The 18453-nt window shown below is 44.7% G+C and overlaps 2 protein-coding genes across 2 annotated transcripts in view; one reads left to right on the forward strand and one right to left on the reverse strand.

Moving 5' to 3' along the window:
* Positions 1-12202, reverse strand: part of LOC121184876 (zinc finger SWIM domain-containing protein 6) — a 43969-nt gene extending 31767 nt beyond the window's left edge. The window contains exon 1 of the mRNA XM_041042788.1: positions 11717-12202. Coding sequence (XP_040898722.1) covers positions 11717-12149 — 433 coding nt within the window. The 5' untranslated portion in view covers positions 12150-12202. The remainder of the gene's footprint in view (positions 1-11716) is intronic.
* A 3252-nt stretch (positions 12203-15454) lies between these two features.
* Positions 15455-18039, forward strand: smim15 (small integral membrane protein 15). Its single transcript, XM_041042495.1, has 2 exons — positions 15455-15533; positions 17210-18039. Exon 2 carries the CDS (start codon positions 17241-17243, stop codon positions 17463-17465), a length of 225 nt encoding a protein of 74 aa, XP_040898429.1. The 5' UTR covers positions 15455-15533; positions 17210-17240; the 3' UTR covers positions 17466-18039.
* The last annotated feature ends 414 nt before the right edge of the window (positions 18040-18453 follow it).

An 18453-nucleotide genomic window follows, 5' to 3' on the forward strand; every position in this document is an offset into this window, starting at 1 on the left:
CAGAGGCAGGGCCAGAGCTGAACTGGGGCTGCTGAGAGAGGAGCCAGGGCTAGAGGCCAGAGGAGGGAGGGAGGGGGGCTGAGAATAGCAGGAGACTGTGGCAGAGCCATGGGCCCCAGCTTTAGATTTAGTCAGCTGTTCCCCTGGCCAGCAGCTGGAAGGACGCAGGGAGAGAAAGGGAGGGGAGGTAGCAGGGGAAGACAGTGCCGAGACTTCGGGGGAGAGTTTTAATGTGAAAACGGAAAGTGAGAGGAGATGGAGGCGAGTAAGAAAGGAAAAAAGTAGCACGGTGATAGAGAGAGAGAGAGAGAGGAGAAAGAAGGGAGAAGGGGGAGATGGCGGTGGTGGAGGTTTGGAAAGAGGACAGTGGAAAAGCCATTAGATTCCTATGAGAGAGAAAACAGCGCTGAGAGCAGACAGACTGACAGAAGGTGGTTAAGGCTCACTGGCTTCACAACCGCTCTTCCTTTCCTCCCTTGCTGGTTCTCCTGCTCCCTCATTCCTCTCTTCCCTCCCTCCATCCATCTCTCCATCCTCCTCCTCTCCTTCCGTCACTGCTGCGCTATTCTCTGGCTAGGTCCCTCTCAGCCAGTTGTGCTTCGGCAACAGCCCTGCTATTCATTACGCACGACCTGCAGGCATGACCCTAAACACACACCGAGATCCCAAACAGGTGCCCCACACACACACACACACACACACACACACAGCAGCAGCAAAGGGATCACACATGACTGAAGGGGGGAGGTACGCAGGGAGTGCAGACAGAAGGGCTGAAGTGAGAAGAGAGAGCTCTCTGTGGCTGCCTGAGAAGTACTGCAGCACAAACAACAAGGAAAGAAGGATGGAAAGAAGAGAAAACATTGAGAGGAGAAGGGAAAAGGATGTAATTAAAGCAAAGAGCGTACACACTTTGTTTCTATAAAAGAGGTGAAATGAGATTTGGAGTATGGGAGTGAGGGGCGAGGGTTTGCCATGGGGCAAGCAGCCGCTGCTAGCAAACCACTTTATGGCCTATTATATTCCATTCAGATGGACCAGGCGTCTGGGATAAAAGCATTTAGTCTGTGCGTTAGTGAGTGACTCAGCACTTGGAGCATTCGCAGGTGGACCCCCTCATAACTACACAATGCATATCAATGAAGTGGCCTACTCACTGCATATGGATCACTCACTCCCACACTTCTGCCTCTTTTTTTTCTCTCCTCCTCTTCCACCTACGCCACCTATTCCTCCTCAGCCTTTCACACCTCCTTGTGGAAGCACTCTGCCACTCTGTTGTTTATTCCCTTTTCAGCTGGATTGAGGTAATTCCACCTGCTCTTCTATGTAAAAGACTTGATCGGGGCAGCATCCAAAAAGGCAGGAAATAAGAAGAGGTGGGAGAGAACGGATGGGATTGGTGTGCTCTGAAAATAAACAAAGAGCCTAACAAATGCGTCCCAGTGCACATTTCCTGCATTGCTTTGAGTCTGCCTTTTCCTCAAAATTATGGGGAGACATTTCTGTGCATGGCAGGAATCGCTGACCCACCTCCTCTCCTCCTTTTTCCCCTCATTTAGTGTTTAGATGGCAGACAGGCCCCCACCCCCCAACGCTTTCTCTCCATCACTTTCTTGTCTCTCTAAGGCTCTCCCTCCACCCATCTGCCCTTTCGTCTTCGTTCTACCTCTGTGCCTCTCCATCCCCTTCTCTCCTCCCCTTGGTGGTGGTTAATGGCACAAGGATCCAGCATGGAATATAGATCAGTGCGAGATGGATGGGGCACCAGAAGCTCCGGCCAGTCCCGTAGGTCCCAGACCAAAGATTAACTAAATATTAGCTGACAGGAAGAGAGAGAGGCAGGGACACAGCTGCAGCTGCTAGTGCCACTGCCGGCAGAACAAACGACAGAGACTGTTTTTAACCCCCTTTGCTCTTGGGAGAGAGAGAGAGAGCGACACGTGCGATAAACACACAAGAGATGCAAAAATACACACAGCACATTGGGATATACATACTGCTGTGCACGCGTACGCACATGCTATCAGAGGCACCCTGGGAGAAGAAGTCCACTAATCACATTCTCTCCTCCCCCTCTCTGCCCTGCCAAGGCGGATGGCGAGGGGGAAAAAAAGGAATAAATCTTTATTAGGCGATGTGTCCCTGCTTTATCGATCGCTTCGCTACTTCCCTCCCCTCCTCCCTCTCCACCCCCTCCTTTTCTCTCCCCTCCTTTTGTTATTTTAGGCATGTGTCTGCCATCCAGTCCAATTGAGTCAGGCTGTACATCAGAGAGGACCATTACCCATGTCTCCCTGGGCTGGGCTGTCACTGGCTGCGAGAGGGGTAGGAGGTGAGGTGATGTAGCCACCCAGGAGGGACAGCTAGCTGGCTAACAGCTAGCCAGACAGACAGTAGGTTTTTTGGGCAAGAATGCAGACAGACTGGGTGGCAATAACACATGGTGGCAGGCAGAATTCCCAACTATGCCAAGTAAAAACAATAGTAGACCTGTACTTCATCTACACTCAAGTCCTATATGGGTCTATGACCAGAGCATGGCACAGACACAGCTTGATTTATGGTGCTAATTTCCCTCTGGTCACTAATGATAAAGAAGGGTCACAGCTTTTTTTTTTCAGCAATGGCTTATTGCAAAGGATGTACCCCAGAATACTCAAACCCAGCAACTATAACAGTCTGTAAAAACATATGGCCGGGTATGGTTCCAAATTTTTGTCTTACTAATGCTGATACCCCTGTGTAGATATGAAAGCAATATTTTTGATATCTTCTCTTGAGAAATAAATGCAGGATTTTCAACAAAACTCCCCTTTTTGTTGAACAAAAGAAGCCAAACTTTTCAGGTGCGAAATACTGTCTAAACACAAGCACCTGAACAAGAACTTTGTCTATATAAAACAGTCTATAGTTGGCAAAATTTGGATTTAAATTGGGAACTATCTGATCAAAGAGTAAGTAAACAGAATTAAGAACTGGCCCAGACATTCGATGACAGCTTTTGGTACTCGAGTTTTTGATACTTGGCTCCCAACAACCAAAAAGGTATTGAAGTGAGGAGTGGGGAACATCACGGTGCACATCATTTAAAAACTTCAGAGAAAGACACCACAGCAAATAGGTCAAGTCCTGTTCCTCTCCTAATTCCAGACAGCGGTAAACAGAGAGCTTCTAAATGTAGAAACAGCGATAGCCCCTGAGGTCTGTATGCAGACTGCTAACACTGAGCACAGCACAGAGAGCAGGAGCTAGCTAGCCCACTAGCCTTCCTTTGGGAGTTTAGACACAGGAAGCACTATGGAAACATGCTGTATCAAGATAGGGGCAGTGTAAATAAGATATGAGTTTCTATTGCCTGGCTTGGGAAATGAAACTGGAAAATTGAGAAGGGGAGAAAAAGAGATCATTAGAGCTTATAAACACAAGGAAGGAATGCATAAAAGAGGAGGATAGGCACAGGTATAGAGTGATTAGAAGAGCAAGAAATAAAGATGACAGGAAGATGAAGGGCAAGAATGAGGTAAGAAAAAACCAAGCAAGTAAGAAAATTAGCAAAAAAGAAGAAGAAAGAGCTCCTTCAAAAACAAAACTCTTTAGAAGGGCAAACTAAATTCCATAGTCAGTTGAAAGCCTTCCTCTCCTTCCCTTTGAATCTCTCACATTCTCTTTCTTTGTCTGTCTCTCTGTCTCTCATGCCTGGAGAGCCTTTCTAGCTCTATTCAGCCTTGCTCTGCCACAGAGCAGTGAATGCATGTCTCACATGCCACACAGCCACGACATCATTGGGCCAGGCACAGCCAGAGGCACTCTCAGGTCCTCCTCCTCTGCATAGCTCACATGGCACTTGAGCCTGCCGGGCAAGAAGAGAGAAGGGGGTAAACTCCCCCCTCCCTCCTCTCAATCTGGCTCAGATTCCTGATTGTTCCACAAAGGGACAAAAAAAAAAACTGGGAATATACTGTGTACCCTCTCAGACTGATCTTTCAGGTGAGAAATTGCTTACTGGAACATGCAGAAGACGTAAGCACACATTCAATCAAGCAAGCAATCTTTTCGTTTGGTCCGGTGCTGTTTATTGGAAAACAATAATGTGAGCATGGGCACTTCTTTCAAGCATAGCAATCGGCCACTCGAGGGGCAGCCTGACCAGATTGACCTTTGACTTTAGTAAATCCCTGGGGGTCAAGGAAGGAGGTCAACATTGGGCCAGCTCAGAGTGGGGGGAGGGACCTGTCGATGAGTGAACACCTCTGTTGGTGTGTGTGTGTGTGTGCGATAGGGGTCAGTGGCAGGTAAACCCTCATCCTCTACGGTTGTTTATTCTAAGGCGCCTAGTCACTGGCGCCCTGACACCGTGAGGCAAGTGTGTGTCTTAAAGCATTTGTGCAAGCAAGAGTGTGTGTGTGCAGGAGTGGGAATGAGATAGGGTGGGAATGATGACAGACGGGAATGTCATACACCCTCTTATCATTAACATGCCTCACCTATACCTCACCCTGAGACACACACAGCCATAAACATGCTCACCGGGCCATTAACACACACACAGTAATACAAGCACATGCTCGTATTTCACACACAGGTAAAGCCTGAAAGAATCTACCTTTACCTACAGTGCTCTGTAAGTATTTCATGGAGTATTGTTTTGTCCAAGAAGCAGAAAGGGTAAAGTCACACTCCGCTTTTAACCCAGCAATTATTCAGAATAACATTAAGAGACAAAGTTGGTTTGTCACAACACAGAAATATCCTTGTGACTTTGGTGGCTCCTTATAGGCAGGCACTGTCTAGAGATAAATATTATTTAAATATAGATCAGCATAATGTAAAGACATGTTGCCAAAATCAAAATATTTTTTGCTGCGCCCTGAATTTTTTTCTGAGATAGATCAAAATGATTGCCCTTAATCTGGGACAATAGCACGTAACTGTCTTCTCTCTAAGCATAGCATACAGTGATTATGTGCATGCACACACGCACGCACACACTCAAACACCCACACTCAAACACCCACATTCACACACACACACACACACACACACACACACACACACACACACACACACACACACACACACACACACACACATACACACACACACACACAAATTGTTTGTAGCCTTTGGGCTGATCCAAAGCTGTTTGGCTTCTGGGGAGAAACAGCTGTTGACCAAACTGCAACAGAGAGGCTCTGTTCTGTGGCAACAGTGAAAGCATGTGTAGTCTTTAACACGTATTCTCATACTCATGTAGTAATTGCGCGCGCACACACACACACACACAGACTATACATACATTGAACCTTCCACTGCAGTAAGCAGAGACTTGGACTGCTTTGTGCTTATTTCAGCAGCCCATTGGTGCAAAGAGGAATTCATTTAAAAAAAAAAGCGAAGGGGAGCATCAGATAGGAGAACGCTGAGTGCTGCATTCCCCTGTTGTTATTATTGCCAAATCGAAGAGAGAAAGGCGGCTGGTAATAAAAGTCATTAAATGAAATAGAAAAAACAGTCTTTAATAGGGCCTTGTCATTGTGGATTTAGTAGCCTTTCTATCGCCCCTTCCCTCAGCTCCGTTCCCTGTGCTCACAGAGAAGAGAGGGACAGGAGCTCTGTGGAAGGAGGACTGGATTCCTAGACAGAGTCAGCCAGCCGAGGAGCTGTGCTGACGCACACCCAGCAGCCACAGTCTGGGACAGGAGACAAGTCAAGCTGGAACAGGGACTGGGGCAGACGTTAGAGAGCTCATGCTGGAACTTTATTACTTTAGCTGGTTTATTTTAACAGGGGCAATGCACGCTGATCTTGTACACAGAGCGTCTCTGAAAATGTGCCAGTATTAGCATGCAGGGTAATTCTGAAGCAAGATCTTTGGGCAGCTTGGTAATAGGACCGGGGAGACGCAAGGCGGCTGGGGCTGGAACTGGGAACGGTGATTTAAGAGGGGCAGGGAGGAAACAGCTATGTCTGGGACCAGGAATGGGACTGGGAGGGAGGCTGGCTCCAGTCAGGTGGAAGACTGGAAGTACTGCAGACGTTAGTCCCAGCTTGAGATGGCAGGACTGTCTAATAGTACATCTTGGGTACAGTCTTGGAAATGTGATGAGAAGGACACAGTTATGGCTGGGTTTAGAAGATGGAACATGGCTAGCTAGAGGAAGTTATGGTCTGTGGTGGGAATAATCTGTCTAGGGGCACATCTGGGTCCAGGCCTGGGACCTTCTGGAAATTTCTGATGTGCTGGGAACATGACAGAGCTAGCAGAAGGACCAGTGGTCATCTATCACTCCATGAGTAAGGCACAACAATGCCAGAGACTGCTTTATGGGTTCCATCCTTGAGGGGGCCACCCAGACTGAAAACTGGCTGGGGCTGACTGTCTGTAAGTGATCGAAGGAGGAAACTGAACTCGAGCTGAAACTCATTATGAGCAGAATGAAACTAATTATCACGTAAACGCATTTCAGATTTACAGTGATGCTCACGCCAGACAGTCTAACGTCATATGGAGAATATTCAATGCAACCGGAGACGAACAAAAATTCATTTTCTTCATATCTAACATCAAACAATATTACTTAATAAACAATAGTGATATTAAACTGAAAACGTTAACAAATATATATACATACACACACACACACACACACACATATAAAACGCCATCTTTTGTCTATACAAATGGCTGTGCAGCCACATTTGCATGCGCACACATTCACAAAGAGAGACTAAGCTAATGCGTTTCCATTACAGGACAGTTGGAATGTATCCTATCTTCTTTCCATTCAACCAACATAATGGGACAAAGGCCTGGAATCAGCTTCTCTCAGTCTCTCAGATACACACGCATTCAGAGAAAGCCCTTTCCCTAAAGACTCAGTGTCTCTTCACATGGATGCAGTTGCTGCCCCTCTCTCTCTCTCTCCCTCTTGGACAGCCAGATGTTTACACTAGCTCCAGGCTCAGCCATGTTTCCATGACGATTCAAGCCCAGGGTTAGTCACATGGCTGAGGGCAGACCTGAGGCACTGGATCCAAGATCATTGCTCCTTCAACGCTCTCACTTTGGAGCTTCGTCCACAGACAACATATGATTTTAAGGTTTCATTAGAACTTGTCCTTAGCTTGGGGGTGGGGGTAGGGTATTTTTTCAAAACTCCTGAGTGATATTGTGTCTGTATCTCTTTAAGTCCTGAGTCACAAGTTGAGCGTCTTTACAAGATACTGGCCTAACAGCATTTTCGGAAGCTTTCTGCCTCTCTCTCTGTTTGGTGGCAGGCATGTGGGCTCATTCTCGACGGGCATTGTAAAAAGATAAAGGAACTCTCTAACCTAACAGGAAAATAAAACCAGATCCACCCACATGAAAAGAAACAGCCCACACACTAACAGAAAGAAGCCCTCACCCACCAAAAACCCAGCTCAGCCTGATAGCGTCTCGCAGACGACATGCTCATGCAAGATTTAAGTTTCGCATCTTAAATTCTGCACCTTCACGGACAGAATGCCTGAAATGTCGATGTGGGTCCCCAAGAAGCCTTTTGAAACCCCTTGTGAATTCTTAGTTAAAAAAGAGTGCAGAGTAAAAAGCGTGTGTGTGTGTGTGTGTGTGTGTGTGTGTATTATTGCACAAACATGCTCAGTGTTACTTCACCTTTGTAAGTGGCACAGATTTCTCCTTGGTATTTGGCTCACTGCTTTGTCACACAAACAGTAACCTACTAGTGTGCGCAAATATTCTTTGTTTTATCAGCCCCTTTGTTCTGTGGGTGTTGTCTGTGTCTGTGTGTTGTATTGTTATAAATTATGTCTGATACTGCCTTAGTTCTGCGTGAATGCTAAGTTCATATGTGATTTAAAGTCAATAACAAATGGCACATGGCTCCTCCAGCAGCACACCTAAAGCATGCTTTTTAGGGGCTAAACATAAAGTTTAGAAGAGTCTGTGTCCTGATTTTCACCGTCTGTGTTACGAAGAGGAACAGGTTAAAAAACAGGGAACCACCAGCCTGGTTGTTATTTCACCGTTTCATTGACATCATGATAAAAGGAGGGTGAGAGAGAAAGTAGATGACGCAGAAACCTAATTAAGATTCTCCAGAGCGTGAACAAATTAACCTGAGTTATGAGCATACAGAAGCACAAGACAGACACACACATATGCACGCACACACATCAATTCGTCTCCGGAATAGGTGGAGCAGAGGAGAATGACATTCACACTCAAACAGGCATGACTGCCATGGACATTCAGTGATATTTTAGGCAGGGGAAAGGCAAAATATTATAGGCTATCTAGTCCAACAACACCACCATGGAAAATACACCAAAATAGGCTACAGGATATGCATATCTACTTTCATACTAGCTGAATTTAAAACAGCATCAACAAAGTGTCCACCTCATCACCCAGATTTGGGGCAGCAGCATGATAAAATGACATGTAGCTTCATGTGAAAAATTAGCCTAACAAGGAGAGCTGGATAAATAGGCTGTAGCATGTAGCCTACGCTAATGACATTGCAGAGAGCGACATATGCCAGGCATCAGTATGTCACTCCTTGGGGACATGGGGCTTACGGTAACAGGATAGTAAGAGTGAGGTGGTGGTGTGTGTGGTGGTGGGGGTTATGTTTTTTTTTTTTTTTTAACTCCTGGCACAAAGCCCTGGAGGCAGACAGAGAGGGGGGGGGGGGGGGGGGGGGGGGGGGGTTACAAATACAGGGATGAGGGGTCAAAGGGAGGAGGAGCAAGACAGTGCATGTCATAAATGAATGAGAGAAGAGTGGATGAACTTGACCCAGACTGGAGGACTAAAGCAGGAAGGAGGGTAATGAAGTGCAAACATGCTTTGTCATGCCATGTTAGAGCCATAGGATTAGAATTCTATAATTAGAGGACGGGGCACCATAATACTAGCCTTCGTTTCAGCATGATGAGCTGCCGAGTCTAAATTACACAAGGGGACCGGAGAACAGATGCTGTGATCAGAACAGGCAGCTTTTGGAAGTTTTCTATACTGGTAAATGATGCTCACTTACAGCACGGCACGGTCTGATTGACAAGCTAAAGAAAATTGGAACTTGGGACAACGGTGAGATTTACTGATATTCGTGTGATCGGCACATGACAGTGTAATTTTTTATGACAGGCAGACGTTGTTCTGGGGCTGTTCTCCAAAGCAACATGCATTTTATTCATTCACAGGTTTTTAATGTATTATTACACATAGAACCTTTTCAAACAGGTTGAGGTTAGGTATGTGTTCCACTACCTGTTCAGCAGCTGAAAAATTCATCACTGATTCGACAGTACGAAAAGTGCAAGAGGGCTGAAGCTGGGTTGTTATAACACTGCTATAACCGTGGAGCAGTGGACTGCTAGATAACACTTGCATTCATATATGAATATTTATCTCAAATGCTGGCACTAGAACAGATGAGCTCGCATGGGAGAAAGAATAACCCATCCATCTCACTCTCTACCCTTCTCTGCGCTTCATTCTTCAGTTTCATACATATCCTTCTCTTGCAATCACCATTTCAATGCCTCTTTCCTCTTTTGCATTTTCCACCCACTTTTTCCCTCTAGGCTTCCCCTCTTTTTCTTGATATCACCCGATCTATTGCTCTTCCCCTTAAACGCCATCCCCCCATCCATTCTCTCTGCAGCACTGATGTATGGAAAGAGATGGAGGAAAAAGGGAAAAGCCTGTGATTAATGTCTTTGAGAAAAAGATAAATAATCACAGGAGACTGGGGGCTGGTAGTTGGCCTTAGGGGAGTAAATATGGAGAGTTTTATAGCTGCTCACTTGGGAGAGAGGGAGGTAGAGGAGGAGATGAGAGGGGGAGGAGAGGGATACAGCGACAGCAGATCCATTCAAGTATATTAGCTTTTCCCCCCCATACACAATAACCCCCGCATCTATTCTATTGCTCTACTGTCTTTCATCATCAACACTGAATCCTATCCCACTGACAGCACACACACACACACACACACACACACACACACACAAGAAGCCACACAAAGCCATGGCCTCACAACCACCCTGCACTTTTTTTCCAGGCCAGACCCACTGTATGTGTTTGATGGGCCAATACATGTGGTGTGTGATGTGGCTGACAGCCCCCTCCCATGCTGCTCTGCTTTTAAGCCCTCATCCTCCAGTGGCCGCCTGTCCCCTGGAGTAGATTGCATCTTTTATTTATCATTTTCTCTTCCTTGGCTTTATTTTACCCAGCTAAAAAAAATCTGGGCCGAAAATTGTAATCAGCATAACATGCCCTCCTCCTGCTATGTACTCGCCTGTCATCCTCCAGTCTCTGTGAGCATGCAGGATGAGACTGACAGCCCGTGCAGACGAAGACACACACATGCACACACAGATGCATGCACAATCCCCCACTGTGTTTATCAAACCCCCACACACACTGACACACATACTCTTTTCTCTCTCTTTCACACACACAAAAACACATGCACAGCTACAAAAAAATGACCCTGTCACCCTCTTTGTCACTTTTTCTGACTATTTTTCAGAGCACACACACACACATACACATATCTCCTCACTGACGCCTCACACTTTCTATTTTACCCCGAGCTGAGTGTTCAGCTTCCTAAAGTCCCAAAAGAGTGAGCACATAAATGAGCCTAATGCTGGGGAATCTGGTAAACAGGCCAGAGAGGGAGGGAGAGCTGCCTGCCTGTCTGCCTGCTCCATGGCTACTATTGTGCACTGCACATTCTCTGAGCCCACAAGAGCTGAAGCCATCTCCACACAGATTCTTTGGAGGGATAGTAAGCCAAGAAGAGAGAGAGGGAGAGGGAGCAAGGGAGAGAGATAGAGAGGGTGAGGGAGGGAGGAGGAAGAAGATCATGCATAAAATCTTGTTTGCAGAATGCATTAAGATTCTGATGAACTGGGGAGGGTAATGGGATTAGAATCCTGAACCGTTTCCAAGGGTGGGGAGTCGGATTGACAGCTGAGTCTATTGCACTGACGAATGCAGTGAAATATTGTGGCTCTGGCAAAGGCAACCAGCCAGGCAGAGAGGCAGGCAGGCAGGCAGGCAGGGGGTTGCTGAGCCTACAGCACCTCTGTTTACTCCGAGCTTTACCACTAATAATGCAGCTGAGAGAAGAAAAAATGCATCTTCGCCTCTACCAGCTGCATATAGCTTGGGCTTTAACTGAGTACTGGGAAGGCAGTAGGAAAGCTTCAGTGTGTCTCACAAAGGTGTTTGGCAAACAAAACAGAAGCACTGTGGCTTTAAATCACCGTCCCTCCCACCCTTTCTAAATATCGTCTATTTAGCCAGCGGTGAAAAGATATAGGGGGCTTTTGTCTGCGTACCCATTGGTGGGGGCATGGAGAGCTGGAAAGACACAAAAATAGGAACAAAGTGCTAAGCTTCCAATTGGGATGGCTCTGAGCAATTCAATGCGCGCAGCTCAGTGGGCAAAAACAAGGAGAAGTGGGCTACTATTACGGGCTTATCTGAAAATAGGCTATTCTCACACAGCTATAGGGTAGACTGGTGTGGAAATACCCTGCATTGTTTATAATAGACAAGGCTATGGAAGGCAAACACAAGCCCTTTAAAAGTCTGGCATGGTTCCATGGAAAAAGGCAAACAGTGCGAGTTAGTTGTTTTGTTTATAACAGGCTGCTTTCCTTCATTATTGTAACGTTATAGTCCACTCACCGACTTGCAATACGTTGTCCACCCAGCCACCCTCTAGCAGAGTGACACCCCGTAGGAAAGGCAGCTGGGTCTCGTCATTATTGTCCCCGCTAGTTCCACTTTCCTCTCCTCCGGCGTTGAAAGAGGAATACATACAGATCTCCTTCTCGCTTCTCGGGAATGACCAGTATACGATCCTCCGCTGGACGGGCTCCGGGATCCTCTCGAACCGCTCCTCCACCCTCTGGAACGGCCACTTCTCCGCGACTCTTCGTGCCGCGATGTCGAGCAACGACTCGGGGTTGTGCGTTTTTCCATTCCCCGACCCTCCCGGAGCGGACCCTGCGCCGCCACACAGGACTCCTCCAGCCCGCTGCCCCTGCCTGCATGCCGGGTTGTAGCCGGGCCGGCAGCAGAGCCGCTTGGCTGGGGGCTGCTGGACTCGCTCGGCCATGATCGCACCGCTTCCAACCTGAAGCGCAGTTCCTCTCCGATCATATAAACGGGATAAGGAAGAGAAAAGGGCAATCTCGCACCGATTGTTTGCCGTACATGGAGAGACTGCCCTTATTTGGAAAGGTAGGCGGCGCCTGCGAGTTCCGTGAAGTCCTTTGTGTTGTCAAAGTAACCGGGATGGGCGGGATCCTGGATCGCTGCCAGCGCACGAGTGGCGCTATAAAAGGAACTGGAGGCGGAATTCCCGAACGTCGGCAAATCCTTTGTGAAGCCGTCCGGGAGCGCGAGGGCGGAGCCCCGGCGGCCGACGGCCTTTGAAGTTCCCTTCTTATTTGAGTTTAAAGGCGGGGACTTAATCCAGGGGCGGTCTCGCAGTTTCCCACAGGGGTAAAAGGGGGCAAGAAAACTGACTTTTTTCCTTTGGAGCCTGCGCTACCACCCCGGGCTCTAGCTTCTTCAGTAACAACATGATGGTTGTTTTCGGGGCTTTAGTCCAAATGACTCTCAGCTGTCAAAGACAGAAAGGGCGTGGGAGGAGGAACATAAAGATATAGAGCTGGACATGCTTGTCCTCTGTAGTCACAACTCTGTAGTCACTAATCAGTCATTTTGGTCAGCTGTTTGGCATAGACTTACTATGCTGCTGCCTATGGACCATTAATCACCAACACACTCTGAAAGACAAACACTCTTTCACTCACTCACTCACTCACTCACTCACTCACTCACTCGTCTCACACACACACACACACACACACACACACACACACACACACACACACACACACACACACAGTGAATTATTAGGCTTCTTTACTTTGAAGGGACTCTCCATAGATTTTACACATGAGGTCAGCAGGCTATAATTGTCACGGCGTAAAGGCTGGAGTGGGTCACAGAGGCCCCAGGTTCACTCCATATTATTTTTGCCTACTTAATTTGATTAATCACTAATTTGTTAGATATTTGCTACACAGGTCCTCCATTTTGTGACCATTGTCATGTAGACAGACTGTGTCAAAGGTTGTATTATGTTAAGTGTAGGATCCAGACCTGTGTTCTGGAGCCAACCCTAACCCCAACCCCTAACCCATACTATTGACCTTAGATCCGGACATCTGGGCCTCTGATCCATCAATTTTTGACCATCAATTTTTAGTCTCTAGCAAGTCTCCCAACTTTATAAAGGTACAGCAGTAAATTGTTGAACCTCTTCAAGAAGTCTTTATCTCATCACGTTCTTTACACAGTCTGGTAGTTAAGTCTCCCAGCTTGAACAGAAAAAGCAAAATCAAAGGATATTGGAGATTCCTCAAGGTTTGGCCAGACTAGTGGTTTTTCTTGTAAGTATTATGACACACACCACTAGTGGAGCTGGTTAACTATAAATTGTGGTGCAGTCATTTTATGGTCTCCCCCCTCCCTGTCTGTTGATAATGTTAGTTCCGTAGCTGTGTCATGAAAAGGAGGCCTACTTCTGTAGGAGGGGTTAGGGTGGGGCTGCATTGCCCACTGTCCGGGTTCTCCCAGCCTGATGAGACATTTAGCATAAGTTAATAATTATAATCATATAACAAAAAAAGCCACCAGATTGAGGATGTTTTTCTAAATTGTCTATAAAAGTTGACCAAAACTATGCTGGTATACCAGAATGTGTGTTTGCAATGTGTCTGTCCTCTACATGTGTTCCCAGCTGCCCCTCTCCTTCCTCTGTGAGTAGGTCTAAAAGGCTGGCCTTTGAACTGCTCTGAAAGTGATCCATGCCGTATGGACAGAGCAGATGTGGCCTAACCTGATTTGGTTTCAATACTTCCCCACAGGAAGTTCACAAAGCCAGCAGGTCCTCCTTTGTTATGTTAGTCATCTTTCTCAGAGGGCCAGTGGAGCCTTTTGCTTTTTTTTTTTACACACTTATTGCCTTATCGTTTTTTTCCAGACAGAGCAACGATCTGAGGTTTCTAGCAGCAGCTAGATGACATCGAGCTGTTGCTTTATCCAGTAACAGTGGACTACATTGCATTTTTTTTCAAAAGTTTTGTATAACTAATGTGTATTCAATATTTGACCTTAATCATTATCCAGCAGATATGGTTTTATAGCACATTCATAGGACACATATTCAGATTTTTTTCTGTAAGGAACCCTGACAGCATGTTGACAAGCATGTAAGTGTTTAATCACTGTTACTTTAACTCACTCTTCTGCATGTCTGTGTATTGCATGGTTTGCTACATTTTCTGGAGGTTTTTAAAAACCTTGTTTGGATATTAATCTGCATAGTACTTCCCATGAACACAAAATTATTCTAGTAAACATTTGTATTATCTGTACAGTTATACACATTGTAGGGCACTGTAATATAGTCAATGCATTGCATTTACCACTGCTTATTTTTAAGTTTGCATGTTTTCAGGACATTTGGCACATTAAGATCCAAGTAGACCCACTGGAACACACAGCCAAGCATATCACCAAACCTGGATCACCAGCTGGGCAGAGTGGACCAGAAGCCCCAGGTTTAATCCATATCATTTGAGTTTTCATAATTTGATTGAAGAGTGGTTGTCTTTGTTGTAATGTTGTTTTTTTTTCAAATTTAATTAACACAGTTAATTAACACAGAAATCTTCAGGCATGATATTACTGTAAGGCTGCTACCAACAATTTTCATTATCAGTCCATTTTGCAATTATTCTCCTCAATAACAGATTGATTCTTCAGTGAGTGAAATGTTATAAAATAGTGAAAAATGCAGTTCATTATTAACAGAATGATGCTTTTGTTGTCCAACCAACAGTCAAAAAGCAAGAAATTAGGAAATGGACTATTCATATAAGAGGAGCTGGTTCCAGTGAATCTTTGACATTTTTACTTAAAAAAACAAACAAACAAAAAAAACCCTTCACTATTGAAATTGTTGACAATTAATTTTGTCAGTCAACTAATTGTTTCAGCTCTAGGGTACAGGCGGGTTTCTCTGTGCCTGGGGGAATAATGAAACTGCCATATACAGTGGGGGTCAGTAAGGGCCCAGCGACAAATTCTTGCCCTGGGGCCCCCTAGGAGGTTAATCCTGCCATGCATGTTAGACTGCCATAATCAATGAAAAGATAATGAGTTGATCCAAACTCATCAAAGGAAAGAACTTGCATGATTTAACTTTAAATTCAGTTCTTCTGGTGCAAGAGGAGCCTGTCCTGTATTTTGATAGTTTATCAGTCCAGCTTTTGAGGCCAACGGACTACAATCCCCACCTTTGAAGGAAAGCCTCATATCCAATCACGAGCGAGAATTCATTTGAGCGGACACTAGTTTCACTTCCCGGAGCAAGGAGGAGCTGGAACTTATCGTCGTGGATATAAAGACGAGTCACGGCACTTTGGTGAGTTTATTTTTTATTTAATTCGTGTTTACCATCACTAACCAATATAAAAATATAGAGTCGTTGCGATGTCACATTCGCGTGCAGCGTTGTGGCGCTGTTTAGCCAAGAGTCGGAGCTTTTCCTCCTGTACTTTAGGCCGTTATGGACGGGCGGCGGTTTAGCTAGCGGTGCTAACGTTAGTAAAAACGTAAATCTTTCATCCACATCTCATTTTCACTCAGACCTAATCCTAGTGGGAAACAAAGTAAATGTGTTAGCTTGTGTGCATGGGGTTGTAACCAGAGTAGATGGTTTGGAACGGTTTCGCCTGTGAATACACCCAACAAATGCTGTTTGGATTTGATGCTAGTTAGCCAGTGGTCATTAGCAGGTTTATGAGGGGCTGTATGTTCGGAGCACTTAACAAGCAGCAATAACTTACATAAATAGCTTATTATAATAAAACATAGTAAAGACTCGATGTGTCATGATAGTTAATAAAACAGTCATAACCGAATCATGTTGAAAAATGCATTAAATGTAATCGTTCTGTGCTAACTGGACTAGCTTAAACGTTATTTACAAGCCCACTCGTCATTTTTGTGTCACTATAATCACCGGATATGCCACAATATAGATATTTATTGTGATTTATCTGTCCTTGTAGTATTGTTCGTTTTGACAGTATTGTGACGAATGTAATAACAGTTACCAAGTCAAGTGTTTTCAAGAGGTCTGAAATACTTGAGAGGACCAGCTCCAAATGGCTGCTGTTTAAATCTAGTACCAGACTCCAGAGTCTTAAAGTTAAAGCGGCCAGACGTCCCTACTCTGTGACACTCTTAAAAGTTTAATCCTACTGATTAAACATTAAAGATAAACCCTCGAATATAACCTAGGAGGTCCAGTTGCCCTTGATCATTAATCATTAAGAGAATCTAGAACTATCAGAGAAATTTTTCCCTAAGAAATGATCAGTCAGCTACCAAAATAGTTGCATAGTTGATTTTCTGTCCATGGACTAATTGCTTAATCAGCTGATTGTTGCAGTGCTTCTTTTTATTTCCAGCCAGCTCAATGTGCAATTTAAAGAAGTGATTTTACTCAAAAACTTAGTTTGGATTGGACATACAGTGATATATATCCTCTGATTATATCAATTTGTCAGTCGGCAGAGATTATTGCTATATGTAGTATGATTAATATCACTAATTATTAGTGTAACATATCTGGGTGTTTAAGGTCATTTTGGGCAGTGTTTCAAACCAGTTAGCATTTTTTTCAATTACCTGTGTAGTTTAAAGAGTGTCAGAAGATAGTGAAACAGCGATCACAGTTATTAAGGGTCAAGTGTAAAAATGTCAAATTGCCTTTTTTGTGAAACCAGCAGTCCAAAACCCAAACATATTCAATTTACAATGACAAAAAGACAGAACAGCAGCCAAACCTCACATTTGAGAAGCATGAATCAGCAAATGTTTGTTGTTTTCTTTCACTAATGACTGTGACTCACTTTGAAGATAAATTTTCTGTTGATCAATTGCTTTCTCACTACTCTTGTTTGATCTATAAATAGTTACTCTATTGATTTTTCCATAGAATGTACCATATTGAGGTATATATTACTGACAATGCGATTATGAAATAGCATACATTGGACACATAGCATATTCTCTCCTGGTACTCTTTCTCAGGTCTGATTAATCTGCATCATCGCTGACCAGGATGATTGACTTTCGGGCATGGGCAGAGTACGTGGTGGAGTGGGCTGCGAAAGACCCCTATGGTTTCCTCACCACTGTCATACTGGCTCTCACACCTCTTTTCATTGCCAGTGCACTTCTGTCCTGGAAACTAGCCAAGATGATTGAGGCACGTGACCGGGAACAGAAGAAAAAGCAGAAACGTCAGGAAAACATAGCCAAGGCAAAGAGGACCAAGAAAGACTGAGCCTGAGAGGGGAAGATGAGGGCATAAAAAAGGAGGAGCAACCACCACGCTCACAGCCCTCCTCATTCCAAATAATGACACAGTGCCCTTCCTTGTCCCAGCCCTACCGTCAGCACAGGGCCACCATGCCTCATGTCCGGGGTAGGAAGAGGGACACTGGCCCCACAGGCCTAACAGTGCTGAGATGGACAGTACTGCCCGGAGGAGGCTTGTCCCAGAGGGACTTTGGTCAGCAAGAGCACAGTGGTCATCTGTATGATGTTTTTAAACAGAGATCCGCTGATAATATTGTGCAGCTGTTGTAACACCTTGCATTCCATTGTTAGCATCCCTGTTATGCTGAATTGACATTGTATTGAGCATACTGGAACTTTTTCTCAGAGTCATTTGCAAAATATCCAAATTATTACTTTCTAATCAATAAAGTTTTCATGGTTGATAAGAAAATCTAATTTCTTCTTTGTGGATTTAACAGTATCACAAGTGCTTTTTAATTGAGTGCACATATAAAGTCCTTACTCCCTAATGTTTTATTATATTGTAACACTGAACCAAAGTGCATGTAATTGTACTAATTGAGAGAAAGGACAAGTCAGAAGGATGAAACATTTTTCCAAGGTTCTGAATAGTGATCACAGTACAGAAAGGTCAATCATAAAAACAGGAAAAATGTGTAACAGCTGTGAAAGACCAACTTGCTGTCAAAGGTGCCTTTAATAAATATTGACTTGAAGGGAGTGAATTGGAATTATTTTGGCCAGGTCTTACAGCTATGCAAACAATTTACTTTTAGAGAATTTATGTCTTAAACTTAATCTATTTGCATTCCAATTTGATAGTCTATTTCTGTTTATTAGCATAAAAAAATAAACTACATTCACTGTGACTCAGTGTTGTAAAATAATAAAACATTCAAATGTCCAGTGGAATGGATAGTTTTTATGGGCAATAAGCACTTGTCAGCCTGTAGAAGAAACTGAAAACTGAT

This window comes from Toxotes jaculatrix, chromosome 7 (genome assembly GCF_017976425.1).
Source record: "Toxotes jaculatrix isolate fToxJac2 chromosome 7, fToxJac2.pri, whole genome shotgun sequence".
NCBI classification, from domain to species: domain Eukaryota; kingdom Metazoa; phylum Chordata; class Actinopteri; family Toxotidae; genus Toxotes; species Toxotes jaculatrix.